The following is a 15,957-nucleotide window of genomic DNA, read 5'->3' as shown; positions in this document are numbered from 1 at the left end:
AGTCAGAGATTAATTACATACCTCTTTTTCCAATATTCTAGCGATCTCACCTAGAGTCCGATCTAAAGCAGAAACCTTATTGTTTGCCCATGAGCCACTGTCTTGTACTTGTAGTTGTTTTAGAAGATCTTTGGTTAATCGCTGAAGCCTTTAGTTCGAAATGAAAGGATAGAATGACATTAATAAGTTAGACTATAATATTTCATTTTCCTAAACATTCTGAAACACAAGTTACTTTCAGTATAGTATATAAAGATGCTTCATAGAGCACCTGAGGAAAGATTAAAAACAGACAACTCCCAAGGCTGGTATTATTATACTTCATGTTCACTACCACCAATCTACTCCTCATGGCACAAAATAGAACTAGGGGACAGCATGACCCATCCACAGGATTTGCCAGAGCAACTGGTACCATCAGTTTCTGTGTGACCCTTAAATTAGAAAAGAATTGGAGATAGGGAGAAGGTGAGAGGATGATGGCAGAGAAAACAAGTACAAGAATCTGAACAGGTTCTCACATTTTGATTTAAATCTTCAAGGTAGGCTTGGATATTACAAGCATTGTAAACTCTCAGAATGTTGAACTCCCTGTGTTCTAGTTTACAGACAGTTTGGGGATTGCCTTCCAGTGCCGATGTCATTAGACAATAGAGCACTTATTTGATATCCACCAAGAAATGGCATCTATTGGCTAGACTGTAAGGTTCTTCAGTTAGAGGACTGTGTGTAATACTTCTCTGTAGCCATTACTTCAGTTTCATGCACATCACTTTCTTTTTTTTTTTTTTTGAGACAGAGTCTCGCTTTGTTGCCTGGGCTAGAGTGAGTGCCATGGCTTCAGCCTAGCTCACAGCAACCTCAAACTCCTGGGCTTCAGCGATCCTCCTGCCTCAGCCTCCTGTCCCAACCAGCGGGGCATACAACGCAGGGGTGCGAGGAGGACTACCTGCTGCTGCTGGTGAAAGAAAAGAGACAAGAGACACACAAAATGGGGGCAAGACAAGATTCTGATCAAGCCCCAAAATTTTATTGCTGGGTGGCTGCTTATATGCACTGTAGCGGGGGGAGGGTAGGAATAAGGACTCGTGGCAGCTGCTGATAGGAGGAAGGGTGGTGGTGTGATATGAGACGAGGGAATGGGAGGGGTGTCACAGGCTTTGCGTGCGCTTTCTTTGTGCAAGAGGGAGGAAGAAGAAGTATGTAAGCTTAAGATGGCGCTTTGTATAAGATGGCGTTTTGCATAAGGCTAAGCTGGCTCCCAACAGCCTCCCAGGTAGTTGGGACTACAGGCATGTGCCACCATGCCCAGCTAATTTTTTCTATATATATTTTAGTTGGCCAGATAATTTCTTTCTATTTTTTTAGTAGAGACGGGGTCTCGCTCTTGCTCAGGCTGCTCTCGAACTCCTGACCTTGAGCGATCCACCCGCCTTGGCCTCCCAGAGTGCTAGGATTACAGGCGTGAGCCACCGCACCCGGCCTTTACACATCACTTTCTGAGCAATCCTTCTCTCCTGTCCCCTTATTTGCATGAGCATGCACCTATAGCTACTCACCAGATCTCTCCATTTTCCCCCTATATAACATCCACCTGTTGTCTTACTTTCATTTTTATCTATATTAGATTCCACAGGACATCAGTATAGTCATTTTCTTGCAAACATCCTATAATACATTCTCTCTCTGTTGTTTTCTGTGTGTTACTCCTATTAGACAAACCCCAGCAGTGGTAATAATGTTTGTTTAGCTCTTATTATGAGTGAGATACCATTCTCAGTGCCTTGCATTCATTAATTTATTTAGCCAGATTAATGAAAACAACTGCCAAGCTTTTCCATTCCTGAACCCAAGAAAAAGTCATACCAAGAAAAAGACTGTATGACTATTGATTCAAGATCTTACTAAATCTATCTAGTCTGCTCATTCTCTCACTCTCCAAAAGATTTCCTTCATATATTCCCCACTCTCTTCAAAATTCCACCCTTTCCTTTTTCTCTCTTGCTTTCATAAGAAGATTTTATATTTCATGGAGAACATGGAAGCTACGGGAACAAAAAAACCCTACACTTTCTGCCACAAAATCTACAAGTCTACCTGCAGTTCACCCATCCTCTCCATTGTTTCTCTTATTACAATCGAGGAAGGACCACTCCTCCCAAGTACAGCTGATCTGGCCACACCGGCTCTGTATACATGAAGCCTTTCCAGATCTCAGTCCCTCTGTTCTTCCTGCATCAGTGTCTTTGCAAATATTCTTCATTCCTTCCTTCCTTCCCACACTCCCGCATTACCTAGAATATTCTTATTTATCCCTTAGTTCTTAGCACAAACATTACTTTCTCTTAATTTGACTATTCCTTCAAAGTACTCACTTAACTAACTAGTTTAATGTGTGCTTCTCCCACGCAGAGCTTTATAACAGAACTTTCTGCAATGATGGAAGTGTTCTACATTTACACTGTACAACATGGTAGCTGCTGGCCACATGTGGCTACTGAGCACTTAAAATATAATCACACTGAATGAGGAACTGAATTTTAAATTGTATTTAATTTCAATAATTTAAATTTCAATGGTCACATGTGGCTACAAGCTATTGTACTGGACAGTGCAGAAGCAGAGTATTAATTTCCTGAGAGAGGGCCCTTGTCTACCTGTGTACTGCTTTACCCTTACCACCTAACATGCCATTTATACAGACGTGCACTCCATAGATATTTAATGAACAAACGGTCTACGGAAGAAATTTCTTCTTTACATTAAAAATATCTATAACCTCGTAGGTTACAAAATACTTTCATGTACATTATCATATTTAATCCTCTTAAGAACATAGTCTCTTAGTATTATCCCTATTTGAAAAATGAAAAAACCAAGATTTGAAGATCAAAATCTAAGCCTTTGATCTTCAAATCTCATATTTTAGTCTTCATAGAAGTCAATTTAAATAAGGAAATTTTATTCACAAATCAATAATTTCCTAGCATACAATTTCATCTAAAAATTTATTAAAAATTTTTCAAAGAATACAAAAGCAGATGCAGCTCAAAAGGTACTAGTGAACTCTATTTTAAGGCTGCTAAGCTATCTATATGAAATTGACTTTGATAAGTCAAAGAACAAACAGGAACTCTAAAATCAGAAGTACCTATGCTTGAATTCTGGCTCTAACACATACAATGTGTATAAATCCTGGGTAGGTTATTTAACTTCTCTGAAGCTCAGTTTCTTTATCTTAAAAGATGGGATGATATATTTCTTTTTCCTTTCAGAGCTTTTTAAGATTAGAAATAAGTAAAGTAATATATCTTACACCATGCACTAGACATTTGATAAATAGTCAACTATTATTACCATGCATTGACAGAAGGTCTTAATCTAACGAAAGGAAAAAGGGCATATAAAAAATATAAAAACAGAATAACATTATAGCAACATATTTCTTTTCTCTTCTAATCAAATATGGGCTAGAGTCCCATCTGATTAAAGTTACTGACCTTATCATGCAAAAACATATTGGCAGTGAACTTCATTATGATAGATTAAGTAGCCACTTCAGCTCTTGGCCAAAGTCTGCACACCATGTAACTAAATATCCAGCCATAGCAATGGATGCATATGAATCTAGCAGTATTCTTACCAAGAATGTTCACATTCCACTGAAAACCAGGAGTACTTAGGGAAGCACAAGGACCATTTTAATCACACAGTACAAGAGGCTTGTATTTCACCCTGAGGTAAATCGAATCTGGGATTCGTATGAACCCACCCTTCCAAGGAAGAATGCCAAATCAAGGAAGGGATGCTTTGGTAACATGAGCTACACCTCCACCTCATTCCCTGCCTCCACAGAAGTACCACAAATAATACAGTCCCTCTCAAGAAAAGAAGTACCAGCTTTTGATTTATACTGTAAATAATTATAGAATGTCACAGAAGTCAAGCTCTGAAAGCTATATTTGAACTGCCTACCAAGTGCAGTTTTTTTAAAAAAATTTAACATTTACAAATTAGACATACAATTGTACATATTTATGGGGTACACAGTGATGTTTCAATACATATAATCAGTGATAAAATCAGAGTAATATAGCATAGCCATCATCTCAAACATTTGTCATTTCTTTGTGTTGGGAACATTCAATATCCTCCCCTTCCAGCTATCTGAAACTATATAAAAAATTGTTAATTTGGTTACTTCTGGCAGATAATTTTTCTAGCATGAAAAGAAAAAGTGGAGGCTTCGTAACTCCTAACCTAGAACATGAAAAGATATCTGTCAGGTAAATGGCTTTGTGGAGAATGCTGTAAGATCAGATATTTTCATTTTAAAACTTGAACACATTCCAACAAGTCTAAGCTCAAGTTTGTCACTGGTAAATGTGAAATGCAAAAGTGTCTCTCCAAGGAGTCATAACGTTTTTCACAGTCAAGCTTACTTGGTGGGGGGTCCACTAGGATCATTTGGAAGTTTTGTAAAAGTGTAAGAAAGGAGATTGGGTCTACTTTAGTAACTAATATTGTTCTTTACTGTGACAGATAGGAAGATATAAATACATTAACTTTTTTCTTTTCTTTCATCTTCCCTATTTGGAAGATACCTAGTCTAAATTTAGGGCAACGGATTCCATTTCTGTTTTTAAATAATATGCTTAAGCCTATATTTCTAAATATAAATCCTTAAGAAATCAAATAGTACTTTTTGATGTTCCCTTATAAGATAAAAAAAAAATCAACATACATATATTGTCTCCTATAGCAGATACCTTTTGTTTTTGCCTGCTAGTATCCCTTCTTGTGGAAAAAGACCCCAGCTTTCCCTTTTAGGAAATGACTCCATCCCTGCACTTAGATGGGCATGCCAGATGCACTTGATGTTACCAGGCGTCCTGCTCCAAGGCCCTCACTCTCAGTGGAAAGGGCTAGGGAATGTGTGCATATATATATATACACACACATGTCTCTATCTATACATATTGGAAAATACATGTTAACTCTAATATTTCCAATTCATCACCACAGGGTTCTCCTATTCTCCCTGGCTGTATTTTTAATACTCTTCAGCAGCAATGAGCAACTTGCCTTTCATGCCCCTTAATATATTTACTTATTTGACCAATCCCCCTCCATAAGATATCACCCATCTTTGTTTCTGTATGTATATTGTTATTTCCCTGCTCAGACGCTGGCTCTCCTTTATGGACTCTTTCACATTCCTCACCCTACTTCAGTTTCGACACCCTTTGCTAGGTTCCCTTTCACGTAGGCTCTGACAGACCCTGTCCAGACCCTTCCATAGAAAGTTGCTTTTCAAATAAAAAATAAAAACAACCCCCAAGTATATAGAGATCTGCAATTCAATAATAACAAGACAATCAATTCACTAAAAATGGCAAAATATCTGAAAAGACATTTGCCATAGGAAGACATATGAATGGCCTATAAGTACATGAAAAAACACTCGATATCATTAGTCATCACAGAAATTCTAAATAAAGTCACAAAATATCAATACACACCCACCTCAATGTCTAAAATTAAAAAGACTGACATCATCAAATATTATCAAGGATGTGAAGCAACTTGGGAACTCTCGTGTATTATTGGTAGGAATGTAAAATGGTGATAGTATTTTGATAAAAACGTCCTGTGGTTTTTCGTGAACCTAAACATGCACCTATCATAGGAACCTGCACGTCCAGACCCAGGTATTACCCAAGAGAAATGAAAACTTATATTTGAAATTTATTTCTGAAAACCACAAACAGCCCAAGTGTCCATCAGTAGGAGAAGGGATAAACAAATGGAGGCTACATTCACTCATGGGAACACTGCTCAGCAATAAAAAGGAATGAACATAACATGGATGAATCACAAAAACATGTTGAATGAAAGAAGGCTTATATAACAACAGAGCACATACTATTTTATTACATTTATCTAAAGCTCCACAACGGGTGATTCTAAGCTACAGTGAAAGAATAACAATAGTGGGTGCCTTTTGGGTGGGAGTGAGGAAATTGACAGGGAAAGACATACAAGAACTCTCCGGGGTGATGATAATCTTCTGAACTTTGAGATGGGTTTGGGTTACTCAAGTGTATGCATTTGTCAAAATTCATAAAATGGTACCCTTAAGATCTGTGCATATTATTACACTTAAATTTTACCTCAAAACAAAACAATGGTAACCAAACAATGAACTCATGTTAATATCATGTACACTGAAGTACCGGAGGGGGAGTACAATGATGTATGCAATTTATTTGATGTAACAAAAATCTGATGGATTGATAATGGATAAAGGGATGGAAAGATGGATAAATGTCATAAACTAAATACAGTAAACAGTCAATTACAGAATATGTATAGTGGGTATATACGTTTCCACTGTAAAATTCTTTCAAACTTTTTTGAATTTTTGAAATGTTTCATAATAAAATGCTAGAAAAAATATAAAGAGATATCCCATTATAATGATTATATCACACACCACTTTGTACCAAACAGACAATATGCTTTTCAAAAAACAAGAAATAGTAACAATACTAAATGTATTAAGCAAGCAAGAAAACCAAATTTCCAAAGTCAGAAATCACTGAACAATATATAATAAATTTGATCAAAACTAAAAGAAAAAATACACTTGGAAAGTATTTGAAAAATATTTCTAAATAATTCTTGGCTTAAAAATAAAATTGGAATCAATTATGCAGAGATACATGAAAACAAAATACTCTATGTGAAAATATATACGAGGAATGGAAAAATTAATGAAGTCAAAGTGAAAATTAATAAAATAGAAAAAAAAGAGATCTAATCAATATACTTTAAAGCAAGTTTTAGAAAGAACCAATAAAAACAATCTCTGAAAAGCTTATTCAAAAAACAAAAAAAAATGGAAAAAATTTCCAATACTGTAACAAAAACTAAAGAAAAATGCATTAAGAATTAAAGAAAATAAAATACAATATCTGTATGAAGATATAAATAATGCAGACTAAAAATTAAACTTTTTTTAGAAAAGGGAACAGAGTCAGAACAGCAGAAAATATTCTAAACAAGAATAATGGTGTTCTATAAAGAATGAGTGATGGACGCTGTCAAATACTTTTTCTCCATCTACTAATATGATCATGTGATTTTTCTTCTTTAGCCTGGTTATGTGATAGATTACATTAACTGATTTCAGAATGTTGAACCAGCCTTGCGTACCTCGCGTAATTCCCACTTGATCATGGTGTATAATTCTTTTTATATACTGTTGGATTCAGTTTCTAACACAGTATTTTGTTGGGGATTTTTGCATCTATGTTCATTAAAGATATTGGTCTGTAATTTTCTTCTAATGTCTCTGTCTTGTTTTGGAATTTGGGTAATGCTGGCCACATTGAATCAGTTAGGAAATATTCCCTCTGCTTCTATCTTCTGAAAGAGATTACAGAAAACTGATATTATTTCTTCCCTAAATATGTGGTAGAAATAACCAGTGAACAAACAGATGTGGGCCTGATATTTTCTGTTTTGGAAAGTTATTGTTGATGAAATTTCTTTAATAGAGATAGTCCTATTCAGATTGTCTATTTTATTCTCACATGAGTTTTGGCAGATTGTGTCCTTCAAGGAATTGATTCATTCATCTATCTGCGGTCCCCAACCCCCAGGCTGCAGCCCATTACCGGTTGGTGGCCTGTTAGGAAATGGGCCGCATATCACTGCCTGAGCTCTGCACCACACCCACACCACCCCTGCTACCCCCATCACCCATCCCCAGTCTGTCGAAAAACTGTCTTCTATGAAACTGGTCCCTGGTGCCAAAAAGGTTGGAGACCACTGATGCAGGTTATAAAATTTGTGGGCAAAGAGTCATTCATAATATTGCTTTATTATCCCTTTAATATCCATGGGATCTGTAGTGTTGTCCCTCTTTTCTTTCTGATATCAGTAATTTTTGTCTTCTTTTATTTCCTCTTAAATTAGCTAGAGGTTTATTGATCTTTTCAAAGTGTCAGATTTTGGTTTTGTTGATTTTCTATACTGATTTCCTATTTGCAGTATCATTAATTGTACTCTAATGTTTAGTTATTTCTTTTATTCTGCTTACTTTGGATTTAATTTGCTCTTCTTTTTCTAGTTTCCTAAGATGGAAGCTTAGATTACTGATTTGAAATATTTTTATTTTCTAATATACACATTCAATGGTATCAATTTTCCTCTAGGCAAGTGTTTCACTGCATCCCACAAATTTTGATAAACAGTATTTTAATTTTCATTTAATTCAAAATATTTTAAAATTTCTCTTTAGATTTGTCTTTGAGCCATGTGTTATTTAGATGTGTGTTATTTAATTTCCAAGTATTTAGGGATTTTTCACTATCTTTCTGTTACTTATTTCTAGTATAATTCCACTGTGGTTCAAGAATAGACATTGTGTGATTTATACCCTTTTAAATTTGAGACAGTCTAGAATGCGATTGGAGAATATTCCATGTAAACTTGAGAAAAACGTGCAATCTGCCGCTGTTGGATAAAGTAGTCTACAGATGTCAATTACATCCAGTTGATTGATGATGTTGTTGCATTCAACTGTGTTCTTACTGATTCTCTGCCTAGTAAATCTACCCATTTCTGATAGAGGGATGTTCAAGTCTCCAACTGTAATAGTGGATTCATCTATTTTTCATTATAGTTCTATCAATTTTTGCCTCACATACTTTGACAATTGGTTGTTAGATGCGTTCATGTTAAGGATTGCTATTCCATCCTGAAGAATTGACCCCTTTATCATTATGTAACACCCCGCTTTATCCCTGATAACTTTCCCTGGTCTGAAGTATGCTGTGTCTGAAATTATTATAGCTACTCTTGCTTTCTTTTGGTTAGTATTAGCATGACGTATCTTTCTCTCTTTACTTTTAATCTATTTGTGTCTTTATGTTTAAAGTGGGTTTTTGTAAACAGCAGAGAGTTGGTTTTTTTTTTTTTTTTGAAAAAGGGTCTCACTCTGTCACCTAGGCTGAAGTGCAGTGACACGATCATAGCTCACTGCAGCCTCAAACTCCTGGGCTAAAGGGATGCTCCTGCCTCAGATTCCTGAGTAGCTGGGACTACAGGCACATGCATGAGCTACCACATCCAGCTACCAGCTACTTTTTTTTTTCTTTCATTTTTTTAGAAACAAGATCTTGCCATGTTTGCCTAGGCTGGTCTCAAACTCCTGGCCTCAAGCAATCCTCCTGTCTCAGCCTCCCAAGTTGCTGAGATTACAGGCGCAAGCCACCATGCCTGGCTCAGTAATTAGCTAAACATAAATGGATTAAATGTTCTAATCAAAAGATAGAGATTGGCAGAATGGATATAAAATCATGATCCAACTATATGCTGTTCAAAGAGACTCACTTTAGATTGGAAGACACAAACAGATTTAAGGTGAAAGGATGGAAGAGGATGTTCCATGCAAATAGTAACCAAAAGAGAGGAGGAATTGGCACACTAATATCAGACATAATAGACTTAAAATAAAAAAAGTTTAGACGAGGCAAAGGAGGACATTATATGTTAATAAAAAGTTCAATACAATAAGATGATATAATAATTATAAACATTTACATGCCTAATGACAGAACATCAAAAGATATGAAGCAAAAAATTTCTAAATAATAATTGGAGACTTCAATACTCCACTCTCAATAATGGGTAGAACATCCAGACAGATGATAAGCAAGGTAATAAAGTACTTGAACAACATAATAATCCAACTAACTCCAACAGACGTATACAGGACATTCTACCCTGATGATAACAGAATACATATTCTTTTCAAGTACACATGGGACATTTTCCAGGACAGACCATATATTAGGTTATAAATTAAGTCTTAATAGATTTAAGACAATGGATATCACACAAATGTCTTCTCTGACATAACAGGATGAAGTTAAAAATCAGTTAACAGAAAAAAAAAAAAAAACAAAACCCTGGGAATCCCTGAGGGTGAAGAAGAAAATACACAAGGATGGGATAAACTATTTGAGGATATAATGGAGGAAAATTTCCCTGGCCTTGCTAAAAATCTAGATATCCAGGTACAAGAAGCTCAAAGGACTCCTGGGAGATTCACTGCAAACAGGAAGACACCACGACACACAGTCATCAGCCTGGCCAAAATAAACATGAAAGAGGCCCTCCTATGAGCTACAAGGCAAAGACAGCAGGTAACCTACAAAGGAAAACCCATCAGACTAACTGCAGACTTCTCAACTGAGACCTTACAAGCTAGAAGAGACTGGAGCCCCATTCTCACTCTTCTCAAACAGAATAATGGCCAGCCTCGAATCTTATACCCTGCAAAACTAACTTTCCTATACGAAAGAGAAATAAAGACCTTCTCAGATAAGCAAAGACTTAGAGAATTCATTAAGATAAGATGTGCCCTCCAGGAAGTACTCAGAATAGTGTTACACATGGATCAGCACAATAAATACTCACCAGTGTAAAATCATCCAAAAGCTAAAGGTCAAAGGCAAGATACCGCAATGGCTCAAGGGAGAAAACAAAGCAACAAAGTTTGACTCAATAGGATGAACAGAAATCTGCCACACTTATCAACTCTTTCAATAAATGTGAATGGCTTGAACTAACCACTAAAGAGACCTAGGCTGGCTGAATGGATAAATATACACAAGCCAAGATGTGTTTAGGAAACACATCTAACCCACAAGATCTAACCACATCTAACCCATTCAGACTCAAGGTGAAGGCAGAGAAAATAATATTTCATGCAAACAGAAGCCAAAAGAAAGTTGGTGTAGCAGTTCTGATTTCATATAACTTAGTCTTCAAATCAACAGAAGTAATGAAAGACAAAGATGATTGCTATATAATGGTGAAGGGTACAATTCAACAAGAAGATATAACAATTCTAAATATTTGTGCACCTAACTCAGGTACACCCAGATTCATAAAGCAAAACCTAACTTGATTTAAACAAAATGATAAACAGCAATACCATAATAGCCAGGGACTTCAACTCCCCTCTGACAGAACAGGACAGATCCTCCAAACAGAAAATAAACAAAGAAACAATGGACTTATACAGAACTCTAGAATAAATGGGCCTGACATTTACAGAACATGCTACCCAGAAACGACTGAATATATGTTTTTCTCATCAGCTTATGGGACATTCTCTAAGATTGACCATATCTTAGGCCATATCCTAGGCCATATGCTAGGCCACAAAGCATGTCTCAACAAATTTTAAAAAATAGAAATTATACCATGCATCTTCTCAGACCACAGTGGAATAAAATTAGAAATCAACTCCAACAGAAACTCTCATCTCTATATAAAGTGATGGAAACTAAACAACCTTCTGCTGAATGATTATTGCATTAAGGAGAAAATTCAGACGAAAATCAAAAGATTCTTTGAACAAAATGATAAAGGAGACACAAGTTATCAAAATCTGTGGGACAGAGCTAAAGCAGTCCTGAGAGGAAAATTTATAACCATAAATGCCTACATCCAAAAGACAGAACATTCACAAATAAACAACCTAATGAATCGTCTTTTGAGATGAACAAACCAATCCCAAACCCAGCAGAAAAAAAAGAAATAACAAAGATCAGAGCAGAACTAAATGAAATCGATAAGAAAAAAACTATATGGAACATTAATAAAACAAAAAATTGGTTCTTTGAAAAACTAAACAAAATTGAAATGCCTCTTGCGAGAAAAATGAGAAGCAGAAAATAAACTCAATTGGGAATGAAAAAGGAGAAATTACAACTGATACCATGCAAATACAAAATATCATGTGTGAACACTATAAAAACCTCTATGCACATAAACTTGAAAATGTGGAGGAAATGGTCAAATTCTTAGAAACACGCAGCCTCCTTAGGCTCAATCAGAAAGAAATAGAATTTCTGAACAGACCAATATCAAGTATCAAAATTGAAGCAGCAATAAAAACCGTTCCTAAAAAGAAAAATCCTGGACCAGATGGTTTCACATCCAAATTTTAGCAGACCTACAAAGAAGAACTTCTGCCTATCCTGAATACTGAGAAGGAAGGAATCCTCCCCAACACATTTTATAAAGTCAACATCACCCTGATACCAAAACCAGGAAAAGAATCAACAAAAAAGAAAACTACAGACCAATATCCCTTATGAATATAGATGGAAAAATTCTCAATAAAATCCTAGCAAACCAAATTCAGGTTCTTATAAAAAAAATAATCTATCACAACCAAGTGGGCTTCATGCCAGAGATGCAGGGATGGTTCAACATACACAATCCTGCAAATATAATTCCACATAAACAGAAGCAAAAACAAAGACCACATGACCCTCTCAATAAATGCAGAAAAATCATTTGCCAAATTCATCACTCTTTTATGATAAGAATGGTTAACAAAATAAGCATAGACGGAAAAATGATAAAAGCCATATATAACAAACCCACAGCCAACAACATCATACTGAACAGGGAAAAATTGAAAGCATTTCTGCTTACAACTGGAGCCAGACAAGGTCGCCCTCTATCACTGCTTCTATTCAACATAGTTCTAGAAATCCTAGCCAGAGCAATCAGACACAAGAAGGAAACTAAGGGCATCAAAATAGGGGTAGAAGAGGTCAAACTATTGCTGATAATATGCTCTTATATCTAGAAAACCCCAAAGATTCTGACAAGAGACTACTGGAACTGATAAAAAAATTCAGCAAAGTCTCAGGTTACAAAATCAATGGACAGAAATCAGTAGCATTCCTATACACTGACAACAGTCCAACTGAGAAACAAATCAAAGACTCAATACCCTTCATGATAGCAACAAAGAAAATAAAATATCTAGGAATATATTTAACTAAAGAGGCAAAAGACCTCTACAGGGAGCACTTCGAAACACTGAGGAAGAAAATAGCAGAGGACAAAAAACAAGTGGAAAATCATACCATGCTCATGAGTTGGCAGAATTAACATTGTTAAAATGTCTATACTACCCCAAGTGATCTACAGAGTCAATGTAATCCCTATTAAAATGGCAACATCATTTTCCTCAGATCTAGAAAAAATAATTCTATGCTTCATACGGAACCAGAAAAGACTGCATATAGCAAAAACAATCTTAAGCAAAAAGAACAAACTGGGAGGCATCAATTTACCAGACTTCAAGCTATCCTACAAGGCTATAGTAACTAAAATAGCATGGTACTGGTACAAGAACAGACACATAGAGCCATGGAACAAAACTGAGAACCCAGATATAAAACCATCTTCATATAGCCATCTAATCTTTGACAAAGCAGACAAAAACATACACTGGGGAAAAGAATCCTTACTCAATAAATGGTGCTGGGAAAACTGGATAGCCATATGCAGATGACTAAAACAGGATCAGCACCTTTCCCCTCTCACAAAAATGAACTCACGGTGGATAACAGACTTAAACCTAAGGCGTGAAACTATGGAATTCTAGAAGAAAATGTTGGAAAACCTCTTATAGACATTGGCCTAGGCAAATAATTTATGAAGAAGATCCTGAAAGCAATCACAGCAACAACAAAAATAAATAAATGGGACCTGATCAAATTAAAAAGCTCTGTACAGCTAAGGAAACTATTATGAGAGCAAACAGACAACCTACAGAATGGGAGAAAATATTCCCATGTTACACATTCTATAAAGGGCTCATAACTAATCTATATAGAACTCAGGAAAATCAGCAAAAAAAAAATCAAACAACCCTATTAAAAAGTGGGCAAAGACATGAACAGAAATTTTTCAAAAGAAGATAGACTAATGTCCAACAAACATATGAAAAAATGCTCAACATCTCTAATCATCAGGGAAATGCAAATCAAAACCACAATGAGATATCACTTAACTGCAGTGAGAATGGCCTTTATCCAAAAGTCCCAAAACAATAAATGTTGGCATGGATGCTGAGAGATACAAACACTCATACACTGCTCGTGGAACTACAAACTAGTACAACCTCTGTGGAAAGTAATATGGAGATACCTCAAAGAGCTATAAGTAGAACTACCATTTGATCCAGCAATCCCATTACTGGGCATTTACCCAAAAGAACAAAAGACATTCTATAAAAAAGACATCTGCACTAGAATGTTTATAGCAGCATGATTCACAATTGCAAAGATGTGGAAACAACCCAAGCACCCATCAATACATGAGTGGATATAACAAAATGTGGTATTATGCATACTAGGGAATTTTATTCAGCCACAAAAAACAGTCGTGATCTAGAACCTCTAGACCTCTAGTATTATCCTGGATAGAGCAGAACCCCATTCTGCTAAGTGAAGTATCACAAGAATGGAAAAACAAGCACCACATATACTCAACATGAAATTGGTATTAACTGATCAACACCTTATGTGCACATATAGTAGTAACATTCACTGGGTGTCAGGCAGGTGGGAGGGGGATGAGGGGATGGGTATATTAACACCTATGGGTGTGGTGCACACCATCTGGGGAATGGACTTGCTTGAGGCTTTGACTTGGGTGGGGCAAAGGCGATTTATGTAAAGCAAACATTTGTATCCTTGTAATATGCTGAAATAAAAAGGACTATTATTTTTCTCCAGAGCCTATTTCAATCAATCTAGCTATATTTTAATGATATTATAACAGATTATCTTGCTTAGGCATATGAAAGGCAGCCTCCTGGGGTAATCTGGGATGAATTTGACAGTTTGTCTAATTGAAGAACAGCAACAGCCTATCTCGGAGTCAGCAAGAGGTTCCCAGGTGAATGTCCTGGACCCATCCTGAGGAGGTCAAGGTCTTTCACCAATAAGCCAGTCCTGCTTTGACTATTTATTAAAGTGAAAGATTTGCTAACATTTGGACCTGGTTGTTGCATCCTTAGGCTGCCAAAAGAGGGCAAAAATTGCTGCCTTGATTGTTGTGAAATACTGCTGTGACCTTGACATTATTAGCCAGCAAATGTCAATTCCAAAGCACTTATTTCACACTAAACTTTACAGTTTAGACCAGGTTATTAAAGTGTGGTTCTCAGTTTCATGTGGTACATGTCTCTACAACTGTTTCCTCACACACCCCTTAACTTATATGCTTTCTCTCCTTTTCATTATTGTTCACTACTAACATTTATGAAACATACCCAGAGAGGAGTGTTTATAATTATATTAATGTTTGGATTGTGGATGTGACATAACTACAATGCTTATTTAAAAAAAAAAAGAAAAAAAAAACCCTGGAAAATTCACAAATTTGTGGAAATTAACACATTTTGAAACAACCAATGGATCAAGGAAGAAATCTCAAAGAAAATTCGAAAATACACTTAGGGAAAAATGAAAATAAAAACACAACATATCAAATCTTACAAGATACCATGAAAGCTGTGCTGAGGAGGACATTGATAAATACATTAAAGAATAAGAAATATCTGACATCAACAACCTAACTTTACAACTTAAGGAAGTAGAAAAAGAATAATAATCTAAAGCTAAACCCAAAGCTTTATTATTTCCTTCCGAAGGAAAAATAAAAATTAGAGCAGAGATAAATGAAACATAAAATAAAAAAATACTAGAGAAAAGTCAATAAAACCAACACATGGTTCTTCTAAAAGATAAACAAAGCTGACAAACCTTTAGCAAGATTGATTATGAAAAGATTCAAATTGCTAAAATTGGAAATGAAAGTGGGGACATTACTACTGAGTCTACATAAATAAAAAGGATTCAAAGAGAGCACTATGAGTAACTGTATGCCAACAAATCAGATAACCTACATATAATGGACTACTTTCCAGAAACAAAATATGCCAAAACCTAATCACGAGGAAATAGAAAATCTAATAGACCTACAACAACTAAGTAGATAAAATTAGTAATCAAGATCTCTCATCAAAAAAAAGCCCTGGACTCTGATGGCTTTACTGGTAAATTC

The 15,957-nt window shown here is 35.8% G+C and overlaps 1 protein-coding gene across 6 annotated transcripts in view; it reads right to left on the bottom strand.

Annotated features, from left to right (window-relative positions):
• Positions 1-15,957, bottom strand: part of SCAPER (S-phase cyclin A associated protein in the ER) — a 439,517-nt gene that overhangs the window by 210,254 nt on the left and 213,306 nt on the right. For all 6 annotated transcript variants that reach the window (XM_045541852.1, XM_045541833.1, XM_045541866.1 and 3 more), the window contains one exon: positions 22-148. In XM_045541852.1, coding sequence (XP_045397808.1) covers positions 22-148 — 127 coding nt within the window. The remainder of the gene's footprint in view (positions 1-21; positions 149-15,957) is intronic.

This window comes from Lemur catta, chromosome 1 (assembly GCF_020740605.2).
Source record: "Lemur catta isolate mLemCat1 chromosome 1, mLemCat1.pri, whole genome shotgun sequence".
Classification (NCBI taxonomy): domain Eukaryota; kingdom Metazoa; phylum Chordata; class Mammalia; order Primates; family Lemuridae; genus Lemur; species Lemur catta.
The sequence above is the reverse complement of the archived record's forward strand: the minus strand, read 5'-3'. Positions and strand labels throughout refer to the sequence as shown.